This window comes from Meriones unguiculatus, chromosome 20 (genome assembly GCF_030254825.1).
Source record: "Meriones unguiculatus strain TT.TT164.6M chromosome 20, Bangor_MerUng_6.1, whole genome shotgun sequence".
Classification (NCBI taxonomy): Eukaryota; Metazoa; Chordata; class Mammalia; order Rodentia; family Muridae; genus Meriones; species Meriones unguiculatus.
The window spans coordinates 12,696,004-12,713,154 of NC_083367.1; the positions used below are offsets into that span (position 1 = coordinate 12,696,004).

The following is a 17,151-nucleotide window of genomic DNA, read 5'->3' on the forward strand; positions in this document are numbered from 1 at the left end:
CTAACAGGTTTCTTTCTGTATAAGGCCATTGTACAACTGGGATCAACTGGGATCACCCTTTTTTGTTGTTGTTTGTGTTGTTTTTTTGAGAGAGGTTTTCTCTGTGTAACAGTCCAGCTGTCCTGAAACTCACTTTGTAGACCAGGCTGGACTCAAACTCATAGAGATTCCTCCTGGGATTAAAGGTATGTGCCCCCACTACCTGGCTGGGGACCAAGTTTTAAAGTAGGGCTTTGGGGAGGAACTTTCATTTCATACCTGGCCCCAGTACTTACTGTGTCTTTGCTGTGTGCTGTGATAATATTTCCTTACACTGTGTCAGCTGTTCTGTTCTGTTTACATGGTAAGGCATTTAATTATTTTTTAACTTCTAAAATTGTGGCAAAATACATGTAATATAACATTTATGTTGCAACTACCCTCTCCCTTTTATTTCTCTTTTGAGACAGTTCAGCTGGCCTGGAGCTTGTGGTCCTCCTGTCTTAGCGTCCCAAGTGCTGGGGTCGCAGATGGGATCACATTAGGAGTGTGCAGTGAATTGGTATTAAGGCAGGCTGTCATCCGCAACATCAGCTCCATTTAGAATTTTGTTATCTTTTGAAGCGGAAACTCTACTATACCCATGGAGCAATAGTCCTTCCTTCTCTTTGTGTCGCCTCTGGTGACCCTGTTGGGTGTGTACAGTTTTAAGTACTTCAGGTTACTCCTGTGAGTCCACGCAGCACTTGTCTCCTTGTGCCTGGCTTCATACCACTCTCAAGGATCATTCTAGATACATCTGAGCATTTTCTGTTGAAGACTGAATAACATTGTATGGTCTATATGTACTGCATTTTGGTTATTTATTGCTCAGAATACACGGGCTGCTTCTGTGTCTTGGCTGTTGTGAATATTGCCCCTGAAAACTTGGACACGATAACTTTATTAACTTTTATGAACACCTTACAAGGTGAAGACTTTTGCTGAGGAAACTGGGACTGAGAATGATCAGGAAACTATATAAAGATATAGCAGTTTTTTTTCTTTCTTTCTTTTGTATTTTTGGTTCATATGTATGTGTTCATGTTCATGTGTATGTGGTTGTATTTGAATGAATGTTTGGTTTAGTTAGGAAGTTATTGCTGTGAAGAGACATTATGACCACAGCAACCCTTATAAAGGAAGACATATGTCAACAGTTGAGAGGTATAGTCTATTATCGTCATGGAGGGAAGCATAGTGGCATGCAGACAGACATGGTGATAGAGAAGGAGCTTAGAATTCTGCATCTTGATCCTCAGGCAGCAGGAAGAGACTGCCATGCTGGGTGTGGCTTGACCATCTGAGACCTTGAAGCCCATCCCCTAGTGACACACTCTGTCCAACAAAGCCACACCTCCTAATAGTGCCCCTTCCTATGGACCTATGGGATAATTTTTATTCAGACCACCACAGTGGGTATGGGTTTGTGTATGTGCCATCACACATCAAGGCCAGAGGTCAACCTTGGTGTGTTCTTAAGAACACTGTGCACCTCTTTTGGAACAGGATCTCTCATTGGCCTGGAGCTTGCACATCAGGTTAGAAATGGCTGGTCTTAAGAGCCCTAGATATCTTCCTGATTTTACCGTCCCAGCCCTGTGTTTTTACTTAGGTGCTGGGGATTGAATTTAGGTCCATGTTTGAAAGGTGGGCACTTGAGCAACTGAGCCTTTTCTTCAACCTTTCAAAGAAATTTTTTTTAATTTTTTTTATTTTTTTCAAAATTTGAGACAGGGTCTTAACTATATGGCCATGGGTGGCCCAGAACTTTCTATGTAAACCAGCCTGGAATCAAACTCACACCTGCCTCTGCATCCTGAGTTCTGGGATTCAGGGAGTGTACTACTGTAACTGGATATTTTATTTTTAATTATATGTATTGGTATAGGAGGTCTCTGCAGACACCATGGCCAACAGAATGTTGATCCAGGGGAGGCTCATTTAGTAGCTGATGTTGGCTCAGGTATGGAGTGTCTTGACACCAGGTAGTTTATTTTAGGCATATTTAGGCACAACTCAATTTGGAAAAAAGTTTCTTGGTGATTATTAACTCAATCCCATGTATACAACAAAGCTTAAGGTATTACTACATTGAGACTCTGTTGTGAAGTACAAGTGATGTTTTCCTTAAAATTAGATAGTTTCTATAGGTTAACTGAGAAAACAGGCTCAAGATAAACAAGCTCAAGATAAGGGTCTGGGAGGAAGATATCACCATAGATTGACTGAGAGAACAAGGTCTGGGGAGTCCATCTGGGATGTCACAGAAGTAACCAGGCTGTTAAACACATATGCTCCCAGCCTTCAGCTTATACGTCTCTCTGAAGAGACGGCCTGAGTGTTTAACCGTTATTGTCTCCTTAGTGACTCCTCAGCAGGAGCAAGTGTAGGCGTGAGAAGAAGCCAGATGTGTCCATTGTCGGAAGCTGGAGTCACAGGCTATTGTGAGTGCCCTCATGTGGGCTGGGAGGTGAGCGCAGGCCATGCAAGAGCGGAGGTCTTTCAGCTGGTGAGCCGCACCTCAGTCTCCGCACGGTTCAAGCTGCATGGTTTGGAGCACACTGTGTCTGACTTTCCACACTCGGTTATCGGTTTTACCTGCCCTACTCATGGGGTGGGTGGATGAGTCTGGGGTAGGATGCTGGGGCCTGTCCTTAGGCAAGCTCTCTGCTAACGGTGTTTCCTTGTTTTTTGTTTTTGATTCTGTTTGTTTTGTGTGTGTGCATATTTATTCTTATGCTTTGTAGAAGTCTAATTTTTTCTGGTTGAAGAAAAGTTCTTGAAATAGAAGTTTGTATAATTTTGAAAACAATTTCTTTTGATAGAACAACACTCATGATATTTGTGAATGCTTGAAGATTTAGCTGTTTATTGTAGGCATCTTGAGTTTTTACTATTTAATTGTAAATTAATTAAAATAGAAACAAATATTACTCTGTAGTCTTGTGAGTTTTCTATAGACTGGAAAAATCAGAGTTATGTCAAATTGTGCAACTGCTGCAGGCCTTTCATTTAGCATACAATTCATTCAAAGAGAAGAGATTGGATAGAAAGTGGATATTTCAATTATTAAGTAGATAATGAGCTTTGTAGTTTAAAATTAAATAATACACGTTGTCTGTTTAATCACCATGTGCATGTAAATCATCCCATAATAGAATGAAGCTGATGGCTTTAAGTGAATTTAAGACCACGAAGCCTTAATCACATCTGTCTCATGACTAATAATATGATTTGAGGATTGAAGAAAACCTAATCCTTGTAGAGTGTTCTGTGTATGTAGACTCAATACATCAAAACTAAATTACCTGTAGTATTGGAGTATTTTAATAATGTTCAATAAAAAGCTTGGCTAGTTTTTGCTGAATGTAAGGTATTTGAACTGTGTCTTTATCAGTGTTACTAGCAGTAATAAAAAACGGTGGCGACATGGGAGCTGTGTCATTTGCACAGACATGAAGATCTGAACCCCTAGGTCAAAAGCGGGGTATGGTTGAAAGCTCATGGAGTGAGGGCCAGAGACAGGAGGACTGTTAGAGCTTGCTGGCTGCTGGCCTAGCTCCAGGTTCAGTGAGAGACCCTACCTATCTCAAGGGAGAGGATCCTGATGGGATTAACAAGCTGTGGGCAGATGGCAATGGTGGAGGACTCCCCCTTTCAGTGGACTAGGGGAAGGGGATGGGGGGAAGAGGGAGGGAGGGGGCTTCAGTTGGGATATATAATGAAAAAAATGTGAAAAAAATGATAGAGCAAGATAAATACTCTTCTGGAACACTGGGGTTGGGGGAAGGGTGGGGGAGGAGAGGGGTGGGATTAGACTGTGGTGTTAGTGTAGTCTGTATGTTTTCTTGTTGTGAAAATGAAAACCTTAATGTGAATTTTTGAGTTTTTAGGAGTTTAAATGATGGCTTTCTCATTCTTTAAGGTTTTGAAGTGTTACACATGTCAGGTAAACACAGGAGTAGTAGTAGGTTTGAGTTTAAACTCAACCATTAGATTATGGTGTTTCATCATCTTGTTTCTTTTGTGAAATGTCTGAAACAAGATTTTGAATTATCTTATTTTCTTCTTCTTTGATTTTATAGAATTTTAGCCTAAGTAGTGATTAGATTCTCAGATTAGCCCATGAATTTTGCTTACTTCCTAAGGTAGCTAAATTATCTAGTTTGTATATCTGCCACAAAGGTTATGAAACTTACTGTAATTGCACTGTTAACTACACAATATAATTGTAGCATTAGAAGGTTATAAAAAAACTATGTTGGATAGCTTAAAAACTCTCAGGGGAAATGTGATTTTATCAGATGAGGAGATAGACATTTCCCATGGAGGTTGTAGGAACCATGTTATCCACAACATAGTTGTGGGGCTAAAACTTAGCGCTTGTAATTCTGTTTGATGCAGATATATTGCTAGCTTTGGTTCATGAGTGGATCTAAGTAAAGGTCATAAGGAGGAAGGAATTTTAAAAATATATAAAATGTGCTTAAAGTTTCAGTTTCTTTTGAAATTTGGAGATAATCTAAAAAATGTTTGGTTTAAAGAAGACATGGGTATAGTTTTACAAAAGAGATGATCAGGGATGGGGTTGACTAAACAGAGATACAGAGGCCAGTATGCATGCATCCCATGGGGAAGGAAGGAAGCTGGCAGTTGGCAGATCAGCTGTGTTTGTATTATTTTTAGAATAAAATTTGCGAAGTGGTGTTGGTGAATAACAGGCAGGTCTAGCTTTTCTTATGTCAAGAAAGTTTCTGAGTTGTCCTTTGTAAAGTGATTTTACACTCTGCATTTTCTTTTAAGGTGTTTGCAAGTCTGCTGGGATTAGAGTGAGCAGAAAGGTAGCAGTGGTTAGGTAATGGAGTCTTGTGAAGGGAGGAGATCCACAGGGAAGCTTAAGTCAGCATTGTGTACTTGTCTCTGTCAAAAGATAAGGTGTGGGTGTCTTGCCTCTTGGTATGAGGTTATTCTATATAAATAGCTAATATTACACAACCCTTGGTGTCAAGGCTATGCCAGGGACATAATATCGGTGTTATGTCATAGGCACATTTAATTTTTACACAGCTGAAGAGAGTGGGGGAAAAACACAAACCCACAAAACTAGTTTGGGCTGGGGTGGAGGTGGAGGACAATCATCCTTAATAGTGTTCTTGATGGTGGAGATCAGCTTTGACTAATACATCTAAAGGAATGTGTTGGAAGCCTCTGGGAGAAGTAATCATAAGAAGTCTTGACAACTCTATCACCAGCCTTGTTTCTCCCCTCAGAAGTTTTAGATCCTGAGTGGGAAATAATGGAATGTCACTAGCTCCAGCTCTTGGTATTTGTGATTTTGTTTGATGTATATATTTTGCAAGCTTTGGTTCATGAATGGAACTAAGAAAAGGAAATCAGGAAAAAGGCATTTAATAAATATATAAAATCTACAGTCAGGATAGAAAGTGAATAAATTGTAGAAAAAAAAGAACAAAGCTAATATGTATGTTTTTAAAGTTTCAGTTTCTTTTATAATTTGGAAAGAATCTAAAAATGTTTGAGTTAAAGAAGACATGGGCATAGTTTTACAAAAGAGGTGATCAGGAATGGGGTTTCCATATTAATGGGAAATTTTATTGTTTTAAAATAGAGCCAGGCATGGTAGCACATGCCTTTAATCCCAGCACTCAGGGAGGCAGAGGCAGGTGGATTGCTGGGAGTTCGAGGCCAGCTTGGTCTACAAAGTAAATCCAGGACAGCCAAGGTTACACAGAGAAATCCTGTATCGAAAACCAAAAAAAAAAAAAAAAAAAAAAGTAAGAAAGACAACAGTGGAATACTGTATTTTCTGGGGATATGCAGTATGTAGTCTGTTCAGTGATAGACTCAGAATTTTCATCCTTACAAATTAGTGTGATATGCTTTAGGATTCATTGAGTAGTCACCATGTGTTTAAATGGACATGGTCTGTAAAGACAAACAGATATTTGCTTTCAAAGGCTAAGATAAATTTTTTGAAATGTAAATTTATCATTAGAATTGTGAATTGGTGGTAGGATAATCAGCATTATTTTCTCTTTGAAGTACGACTCTAATGTGCTGTTCCAACTTTGTCTGCCGCCTTCTTTGTGTACTTCCTCAATTTTACTAATGCAGTTTTTGGGGATTTTGCTAGACTGTGTAATCTCAGTGATAAGAAAGATAAAAGTGGATTCTAGGTTGCCTGGAAAGTTGCAGTGAAACATTGAATGAATATTGACTGTGTATGTACCTTTGTGGAAGGAACTCTAAAACTGTAAGACCTTTTTAAGCCTGCCTCAGCTCTGAACACTGACACAGAGACTTATATTTATTCCTTATAGCTTTAGACCTTGCCTAACTTGTTCCCAACTAGTTCTTATAACCTGTGTTAACCCAGGTTATAATATATTTTATTTATATATCAATTATATAATCAATAGTTTATATTAATATGTAGTATAAATGTGATAAATTTGTTAATATAAACCTATGCTTATATTAATCTATCTTCTGCCACATGGCTTGTTACTGCTTCTTATGTCCGACTTCCTCCATGTCTCGTAGGCCAATCTTTTCATGTCTCTTTCTTTCCCAGAGTTTCTGTCTCTGCCTGGAAGTCCTGCCTCTCTCCTGCCTTTACTAGTAGCTGTTCAGCTCTTTATTAAACCAGTCAAAAGGTGAAGGTAGTGTATGTTTGCAGAACATTGAGACAAGTGATGCTCTCTGTTGGTACAGAAATCAGCATTTGAACAACACAAAGACAGTCTTTATACAGTAGACACAAAGTTCGCCCCAACGGAACACTGAATCTAGATGTTGTTATGCATATTTGTGGCCCCAGTCTTGGGCTGTGGAGGCTTCCTAGTGCTGTGCCATTTGGGAGTCTTGAGCATGAACCCAGCCTGGGCTACTTTGCAAGATCTGTTGAAAAAAACAAAACCAAAAAAACAAACAAAACAAAACAAGAAAAGCAAGAGAGGAAAAGAAGGACTCAGTGAAATTTTGTCTTAATGAAAATACATATGGGCATAAATAATTCTTAATGTTAATATGCAATAAAAATAATTTCCTAAAGAAACTATGTTACATTAGTGGTTCATGTAGTAAAAGTAAATCTATAGTTAGGTACTGAACCAATACCTAGTAATATATGAGGTAATTGTCTCTTTCAAAAATAATCTGGCTTACTTTGATAGTCTTGGGAATGATGTCAGAATACTTTCTATAATCTTTAGCCTTTCTTTGTAATATGAGATAACTCATTATTCATTTTGGTCCTGGGGTCTGAACCTAGGGCCTTGCACATGCTAGGAAAGTGTTCTATCATTGATGTGTATGTGTTCTTAGCCCTGCTCATTTCTTCCTGTAAGTAACACTTAATAGAAGGATGTACTGTTTGTAATGATTAGGATTGAGGCCAAAAACTGTACTTCAGCAACTTGTTTCAGAACCCAAGTATTAATATATCTAAGAGAATCCCTGAATGGTAATTTTAAATAACTTTTTCTTCGTTCTAGATACAGATGTTTTTCACATGAGCAAATTGTAGTAAATTGTATCCTTTAAAGCGTTTTTATTTTTGATCTTTTAAATTTGTTGATATACATGAGTACACAGTATTTAAAAAAAGTCTATTATCCATCCATCTAGCTATCCATCTATGTGTCTATCATCTGTCTGTCTGCTTGTATCGTGTGGGAGTCATGCTCTTGCAGTGTCTGTGGAGGCTAGAAGATGCACTGGATCCTGGAACAGCAGTTTCAGCTGATTGTGGGCCACCGTGTGGGCACTGGGTGTTGAACCCATGTCCTTTGGAAGAGCAAGCTAGTGTTCTTAAGCACTGAGCTATCTCTAAGCTCTTACAATATATTTTTTATTTGGTAATCTGTTTAAAGTAGAAAATTTAGATCATAAGATAGATACATCGATTTATATGTGTGTATCTTAAGTATATCACTACTTTAGAAATATATATTTTATGTGAACATCAATTCTTCTGAGTATCAAGAGAAATACAGTGTCTTCTTGTGAAAATGTGTTAACATAAGCCAGTTTTCTTGAATTATGCATGCACATTAGAGTTCAATTTGCGGATTTGGGGGCTCAGTAAGACAGATGTATTTATTTATGTTTTAATTTCTTTAAAATTTTTTTATAGATTTTTAAATTTTATTTTGTGTATGTGATTGCTTTGCCTGCATTTATGTATATATAATAGGTGCCTGGTTTCTAGGGAGTTCAGAAGAGGGTGTTGGGCTCTCCTGGTACCGAAGGTTGCAGATGGTAATGAGCTATTTTCTGGATGCTGAGAATTGAGCCCTGGTTCTCTGCCAGAACAAGTGCTCTAAACCTTTGAGTTGTCTCTCCGGCCTATCTTAATTTCTTTTTTTGAGCCTGATTCTGAGGCATAGAGCTGGGAATGGCCTGGAACTCCAGAATCTCCTGCTCCTGCAGTACTTCTGAGGGCTAGTGCTGCATATTACTACACCTTACATTTGGCCTAAAATACCCTAACATGTATGTGCGTCCTCACTTTCTGAGAGAATGATACAGTCTTTGTCTAACTTATTTTTTCGTTAAATACCTATTGTTAAATACTGGCCCCAAACCTTAAAAATGATGGATTGTGTATCTTCTGTAACGTGTTTGTAGACAGTGTCATAATTGCTTCTTACTTGACATTTTCTCATGTTGATTTAAATTTCTTTTGGAACATGGCCCAGAACATTTCTTATTTTTTGCAAGAAATCTAATTTCTTCCTATATCGTAGGAATTACTTAACTACTTTTAAAAGGCATGTGCAAGAGAGCTTTGGGAGCTAAGCATTCCTGTGGCTTTTGAATCTGCTGGGTTAGTCTTTGGTTCATCAGTTCTTTTCTCCAGACTAAGGCTGATAGATACATTTCTTAGTGAAGCTGAGTTTCTGCTCTTTTGTTTCTGCTCTTTTCGTTTATCTGGCCACATCTACTTTCACATGTAACAAAGGCCCAAACAGTCAATCCATCACCTGTCTTAGGGCCAGCTGTAATAATTATTCTAGGAACAGCAGTGAATACTATGGCCACCCTTCCAGAAGCTCCTTGGAGGCTCACCATTGCTCTTTTTCCTGTTATTTGTGCTCTTTTTGTGCTTGTATCAGCTTTCCTGTTTTTCCTCACCTTTACTAAATGCACACAGTAAACATTTATTATGTGAGCTTCTATCTCCTTGTTTGATGTTTCTTCCGTCTCCCTATTTGACATGTTACTCACTACTCTTTAAGTAGGTAGCTGGGTGGGTCGTTGTTTTCCTCTGTTTCCATTGTCATATCCTGAATGTTCTTCCACATCCCTGTCCCCAAGAACTCACTGTGTAACCACAGTTGACCTTAATAAGCTTCTGATCATCTTGCTTTTCTCTTTTATGTGCTTGGATTACAAGCCTCTGCAGTTATTACAGATTTCTGTGCTAGGGCTTTTTGTCTGCCAGGCAAACACTCTGCCAACCGAGCTGTACCCTAACACTACCCTTTCTCACATCAAATACAGTGTGGCTGAACTTGAATTGCTTCTGACAGGATCTTGCTATGTAACCTAGACCAGGCCTTTTGATCCTCCTACCTGTATCCCCTGGACTTTTTTATGTGATGTGCATATGTGTGTTTATGTGATGTATGTGAAGAATTTTTTTTTTTTTTTTTTTAAAGACAGCATTTCTCACTGCAGTGTGGAGCTCACTGATTGGTCTAGCTTGGGTGGCTAGTCAGCCCCAGGGTTCCACCTGTTTCTGCCTTCCTCGCACTGGGGTTTCAATATGTGCCTTAACACTTGCTCTTCTATAGGGTACTATATTAGTAACTTTTCCATTACTGTAATAAAGACCAAAACAACTTGTGGACGAAAGTTATCTTACAGGTTTAGAGGCCATGAAACAGGACAGGAGGCAGCTAGAGCAGCTCCTGGGAGCTTATATCTTAAGCCTCAAGCAGAGGCAGAGAGAGCAACAGGCCTGGACACAGGATTTGAAACTTCAAAGCCCATCTGCAGTGACATACCTCCTTTAATAAGTCCACACCTTCTCATCCTTGCATAACAGTTCCACCAACTGGAGACCAAGCATTCAAACATGAACCTGTGGGGGTCTGTTCTCACTCAGGTCACCACCGGTACTATAGATCAAACAGCAAGCACTTCATTGAGTGAGTGGTTTCCTCAGTCATATTTTTTAAGAGAGACAAGTTTCACTGTCTTCCCTCCCCAACCCCCCAAGCAGGGTCTTATTATGTAGTCTAGCTGTTCTGGAACTTGCTCTGTAGATCAGGCTGGCCTTGAACTCAGTGGTCCCCATGGCCAAGTTCTAGGATTATAAGTTGTGAGCGCCAAGCCTGGGGTGGAGCTCCATCCTTGACTTGCAGATAGCATGTGTGTAACTTGATTTCTGAAGAATGACTACTTTGTTAGGTATTTAAATTTCTCCATATATTGGTTGGGATAAAGGCTAATGAAAATTCTTGTAGCTGTGTTCAAAATATTTTCATTTTTCTAGTTATGAATAAGAATTCTGACATTCTGATATTTTCCTGTATCATAATATTAATTCAAGGAAAAGAAATAACCTGTGCAGTTGGTATGGTAGAAAGAGCATTGAATAATTTGAGATCTGTGTTTTCTCACCTTTGATATGGGAAGAGTAATACTGGTTTGTAAAATACCATATGTGTGGTGTGTGTGCAATTTTAAACTTTGAAATTTAATCAGATCAAAATTAGAGAAACACTTTTAACATACGTCATATATGTATTCTTGACATCACATTATCTTCATAAAAATAAGACTTCCATATTTTTATGTTTCCTACAGAAAGTAAAAGTAAAAATAAAAAAGGTGTGGTGCTTTAGTTTGTATGATCAAGAGAGGGCTGTAGTAATCATTCCATGAAAGGTCAGTCTAGGCAAACAAGTTCAGATGTTCTAAAGAGCCTGTTCTTGACTCTGTGCATTCATACTACCTTTTAAATGTTTTATTACAGTTACATGATGTTGATTGATGGGACAAATGAAGTTTTTATGATTGACAGAGATAATTCAGTATTTCATGTTTCAAATCTGGAATTTCCATTTCGTAAAGATCTCCGCATGCATTTATCAAATACCCTTTTGGATGGAGTAAGTAAATTATTTATATGTATTTTTTAAAAATTAAACAATATACTCATTGTTAGCATGTCTAATTTAGATTCAAATATAATTTTTACTTGAATGTTGAGTTTTATTTCTTATCTGTACTTACATTGAATAAGTTCCCTTTTAACGGTGGGTCCAGCTGAGAATGGTAGTCATCTGTCGTCCCAGCACTGGGAATGGCAGAAGCAGAAAGATTGCAGTGTGCTCAAGGCCGTCCAGGCCTAACAAAGTGAGATCCTATCTCAAAGACAAAGCAAGCAAACACCAATTACTTATCCTTGAGCAAAAACCGCATTTTCCAGATACTTTCTTTAGTAGAGAAAATTGTTTGTGATATGGGAAATGAGTTAAATAAATCCTGTATTGATCATAAGGGAATAAAATTAAACCTTTGTTTTTATTATTTAAAAGGAGTTATTTATTTTAATAATTATGAAGTGGCATTTTACCTTCTTCCCTGATAATACCTTTTCCTTATTCAGTTCTAACAAAACCTGGCTCTTTTAAGTAAAAATGAAAGTAATGCAGAACACTACAAAACGTCTGACAAAAGCTGAGCTTGGTGGCACCGCTTTAATCTTGACATTTGGGAGGCTGAGACAGGAGTTACAGCAAGTGCAAGGTCAGCCTGGCTTCCAAGATTGTGTCTCAAAAAGTAAAAAACAAATCAAACCGAACTATCAAAGAAAAAGCAATAAAAAACAACTGAGATTCCTGATGTTGTAATAATTTGTTTGCCTATGTTAAGGGCTGGAACTTTCTCAGTGCAAGGTGGTCAGTGTTGAAAACTACAGCACGTTGATAACATCACTTCTGAGAACTGAGTTTCCACTTTATTTTTGAATAGGAATTCAGTCTTATACAGATTGAGTTCAAGAGCCCTGAGCTTCTGCCGCTCAGGTGCTGTGCTACTACAGCTGGCTGTAGAGTATAGATTCTTTTTTTTTTTTTTAACATATTTTTATTATTATTTATTACAGTTTATTCAGTTTGTATCCTGGCTGTGTCCTCCTCCCATTTCCACCCTCCCTCCCTCTTCTCTTCCAATGCCCCTCTCCTATTCCACTGATAGGGAGGTCCTCCTCCCCTTTCACCTGACCCTAGCCTATCAGGTCTCATCAGGACTGGCTGTGTTGTCTTCTTCTGTGTCCTGGCAAGGGTGTACCCCCCAGGGGGAGGTGATCAGAGAGCCAGCCATTGAGTTCATGCCAGAGAAAGCCTGTGCTCCCCTTACTCAGGAAGTATAGATTCTTAACCAGTTTGTTACAAGCGTTAGGGAAGCTAAGGGCCTACTGTAGTCTGAGTATTCACAGAGCCTTTAGTTTGGCTGAGAGAGGAGTGCCCTGATCAAGTTATGTGCACATAGAGACCTGTCCTTGTTCCTCATTTTCATAAAGAACTGAATGCATGCTTTTAAAAGTAATTTTTTCACTTAGCAGTTTGTTTTGTACTTATTATTTGATATAAATGTCTGAATGGTGCACCTGTCTGTATAAATACCATAATTTTGAAATTCCAAATTGTTTTTTGGATTTTCTGGGACTGGATTTACAGGCAATTGTGAGCTACCATGTTGAGTGCTGAGGGACAAATCTAGGCTCTTCTGAAAGAACAGTCTGCTCTTAAGTACTGAATCTTCTTTTCAGCCATTGCAAACTGTTTTGATGAAAGAAATCAGGTTTAAAAATTACTTAAAAGGGCTGGGCGTGGTAGTGCATGCTCTTAATCCCAGCACTGGGGAGGCAGAGGCAGGTGTTATCACTGTCTGGTTTAAGAAGCCAGTCCAGGACAGCCAAGGCTACACAGGGAAACCCTGTCTTCAAAAACACCAAGTAAATAAGTAAATAAATAAAGATGGCTAAGTGGGTCTGTCTGGTCACCTGAGTTCCATCCCTCTAATCTATGTAATATGGAAGAACCTACTCCACAAAGCTGTCTTCTGATCAACTCACACATTTCGTGGCACATAAGCCCTCAGACATATCGTTTGCATACATGGTGGTGATAAATTACAAAAACAAAATGTGAAATAAAAAATTACTTGTTAAGTAAAGAACTAATAAAGGGTAACTTGAGAAAATTCTAGGTTTAATTTGAAAAAATATTCATATAAATTTTTTGATTGATTTGTATTTTTTAATAGTAGGCTCTCCTGTGGTAATAACTAAGTCTTGTTCATATTTCAGTATTTTTGTACATTATATGACCAGCAGCAGCAGCAGTAACAAAGAATATGATCATTTCCAGCTAGATATGTTGTAGACCTGCAATCCTAGTACTCAGCAAGTTGAGACAGGAGAATGCTAAGTTCAAGGACAGCCTGGACTACACGGTGAACCCGTTCCCAAAGATCACAGCCGTGGTTACTGTTGAGATTGCTCAGTGGATAAAGGCTCTTGCTGCCAAATCACTGAAGACTTGTCCCAGAGAGCCACCTCTTTGGAGGGCACTGACTCCTAGCAATTTGTCTCCTGACCTCTTTACATGCTATAGCATGCATAGAAATTTTCCCACACATAAGTGAATATAAATACACACACAATAAAGTAAAGCAAAAACAAACATCTCTTTTCCTACAGTTGCTTTTATATGTCATGATTTGCAATATATGGAAGTGAAACTCCAACCAAATGATTTTAATTAGACAAGTGGAAAAATAACGATGTAATTTCTTTGGCTAGTTCTCTTTTGGTGGACATTGCAGTTGTCTTTTTCTTTTTTTAGATTTTTTTCTAAACATTACTTAAATGTATATCCTATGTATTAAAAATATAGTTTTATTGTAAAGATTACTTTTTTATAGTATTTATTTATGTGTTCATTTGTGTATATGTACATTCCATGACTTGTGAATGGAAGGCAGAGGACAAGTTGGTGTTGGTTAACTTCCTCCACATGGGTCTTGGAGATTGATTTCGGGTTGTCCATTTTAGTGCTAGGCATTGTCACACTGTAAACATTGGGTTTTGATTTGTTATTTTTTCACTACTGAGGAACAGAATGACTTCTTTGTTCTAAGGAATAGTATGTATAGCAACTCCAGGTGCCTCTGCTGGCTTCCTCAGTTGTTCCACCAAGGACCTGACACAGTTTGTCAGTTTTGTCCTCTGTGGTGAGATGGAAAATATTGGGACAATGTGTAAGGCGGTTTTGTCTGGTGCCTAATCTTTATTTTTACGAGGCTTACCACCTCACTTTGTTGTGAGTTACTACTTTGCTTCTAAGTGCTCCTGTTTGGGTCTTTTCTACAGTTTCCTTTTAGTGTTCATCTCTTTCCTGTTGGCTTATGAGGTCTTTTGTCTTATTGGGGCATACTTCATGTTACATGTTTAATTTTTTGTTGTTGTTTTCATTTCATGCCCCTAGCACTTGTATAGTACCTTCCTGAGCTCTGCAGGTTAGGTAGCAGGCAAGAAGCTTCCAGCCCAGCTGAGCTTGAGTTTGCTCTGTCCTATTGCCAGACTGTGTTTTGTGTTTTGGGCTGTTACTAAACATACATACAAACAAAATCACTTGCTTGTTTCTCTATTATTACTCGTTGTTGTTGTTAATACATTTTTTTTTTCTTTTTTGGCTTTTTAAACCAATGTTTAAAGGAAAACACTTTTTTCCCCTGGATCATTTTATCACATAATTTGTAAGGGGAATTACTTGTCTGCTATTCAGACAAGTAATTTTCTAGCTATAGTTTTTGAAAAGAAGTATTAACTGAAATCTTGGGTGCCACCTTGTTATTGCATCAGGCATTCATATGCAGATGTGTAAGTAAACACATTTTGGTCTTCGGGTTAAAATAATAGACTTGATACTGGGGCTGTCCATCAGGTGGTAGAGTACTTAGCTGTCATGAGTAAAACCCGGGTTCCATCCAAAGCGCTGTATAATGAGGGCCTGGTAGCACACACTTGTAAGCATAGCCCTGAGGAGGTGTTGGCTTGGAACCTTCCTGCCTCTGCCTCCCTGGCACTGGGATTGCTGTTGTTCCAACCCTTACGCAGAATTTCTTTTGACCTTTTATGACTATGGTAGATTCGAAGTGATCTTTGTATGAAAAAATTAAAAAAGTCATGTAGGAAATTCAGTCTATAATAAGACTAAAGTTATTAGCATATTATAAAATTTTGTACAGTGATTAAAGTTATTTATCAAAATGGTGCTGCATTTCAGAATTTCAAATTCTATTTCTTACATCTAAATACTGCTAGTAATCCAAACACAAAGCAGAATATGCTATAGCCATTCAGCTATAAAAAGCTTAGAAATAGTTGTAATGGTCAAGTATATAAATCCAACACTTTTAAGATTGAGGCAAGAGGATTGCCAAGAGTTCCAGGCTAGCCTTGGCTACCTCATGAGCTGTAGGCTGGGCAGGGGCTACATAGTCAGAACCTGCCTCCAACAAAACTATAAATTCTCAGTCTAAAACACAAGGAGGTAACATAGATTATTTCAATATATATTATAAATACATAATAACGCTTTTGACATGCTGAAAACTTACCGATTTTATAAGTGTGCTCCCCGACATCTTATCAAGACATATACTGAAGATTTATACTCTTCTCTGTGTATTATATTCTAGTCAAATTAAAGAAATTGCTATTAAAATTCATCTTTTTTTTTTCTTCAAGGAAATGATCATTGATAAGGTAAATGGACAGGCTGTTCCAAGATATTTGATATATGACATAATTAAATTCAATGTAAGTACCTCTTATTTATAAAATTGTTATAATTGTCACTGAGATAATGTATATACTTATATATATTAATACTTTTTGGTGGTTCTAGAGATTGAATTCATGGATTCACATAGGCTACACAAGTGCTTTGCCATTGAGCTACACCTCCAATAGTAAGATTACAAGTGTTTTTAGTGAACAGAAAAAGTGTTCAGTCAGATGGTGACACATGCCTGGAGGAGGGGACAGGAGGGATAAGGAGCTTGAGGCCACCCTCATGAAACTGTCTTGAAAAAACAAAAATCATGTAGTCATTTACTTAAGCCATATGGAAAAAATTTAGGAATTTGGAATTAAAGTTTTTAAGATTTGAAGATGTATAGCAATATTTTTTTTAATTTTAATTTTTATCATTTATTTATTTATATTATGTACATTGATGTTTTGCCTGCATGTATGTCGATCCTTTGCAATTGGAATTACAGGTAGATGTAAGCTGCCATGTGGGAATTGAATCCAGATCCTCTAGAAGAGCAGCCAGTGCTCTTAACCACTGAGCCATCACTCCAGCCTAGCAGTATTTTAAAAGCTATTTTTAGGGGGAATGTATTTTACTATAATAAACTGTCCTATTAAAATTCAGAATTACAAAGTTACTTATGAGCATTTTTTTCTGAGTATTTTCATTGTATATAATATAAATTTTTGGTTGAATTTTTATAATTCAAACTAAAGCTTCCAATTAAGAACCTCAGAGGAAACATCAGCTTTTCATTTTGTCCCTCCCTCCTTTCTTCCGTCCCCCCTTTTTCTCCCCCCTCCCTCCTTCCATTTCTTTATTTTTTTTTGAGTTGAGTGTTTTGCCTGTATGAATGAGTGAGCTCCCCTTGTGTGCCTGCTCATGGAGGCCAGAAGGTGACATCAGATTCCCTGGAACTGCGTACTGGGAACTACACCTGCCTCTGCACGAGCCACAGTACTTTTAACCACTGAGCATTTCATTTCTCCAACCAGTTCTTGTTTTTTTTTTGGTTACTATTTATAGTCCTTAAAACTGGTACTTTGCGAAATCAGCAATTCTTACCAAGTGATGTTTCTTGATCTACAGCTATCCTCTCAGGCCAAGGGAGTGCCTCTGTGTTCTTGTTGCGTGCAGCAGGACGGTCTTCTTTTAACTACGATTCTGAGCTACACTTAAATATGTGCTCTGTCAGGGTCTTCCTCACTCTTCTGGAAGAGACACTATGACGGTGGGAACTCCTATAAAGGGAGTTTAATTGGGGCTT

The 17,151-nt window shown here is 38.1% G+C and overlaps 1 protein-coding gene across 3 annotated transcripts in view; it reads left to right on the forward strand.

The window, feature by feature from the left end:
• The window catches only part of Rngtt (RNA guanylyltransferase and 5'-phosphatase), a 217,020-nt gene that overhangs the window by 29,104 nt on the left and 170,765 nt on the right, over positions 1-17,151 (forward strand). For all 3 annotated transcript variants that reach the window (XM_021634879.2, XM_021634880.2, XM_021634881.2), the window contains exons 9-10: positions 11,030-11,165; positions 15,815-15,886. In XM_021634879.2, the coding sequence (XP_021490554.1) occupies positions 11,030-11,165; positions 15,815-15,886 (208 nt within the window). The remainder of the gene's footprint in view (positions 1-11,029; positions 11,166-15,814; positions 15,887-17,151) is intronic.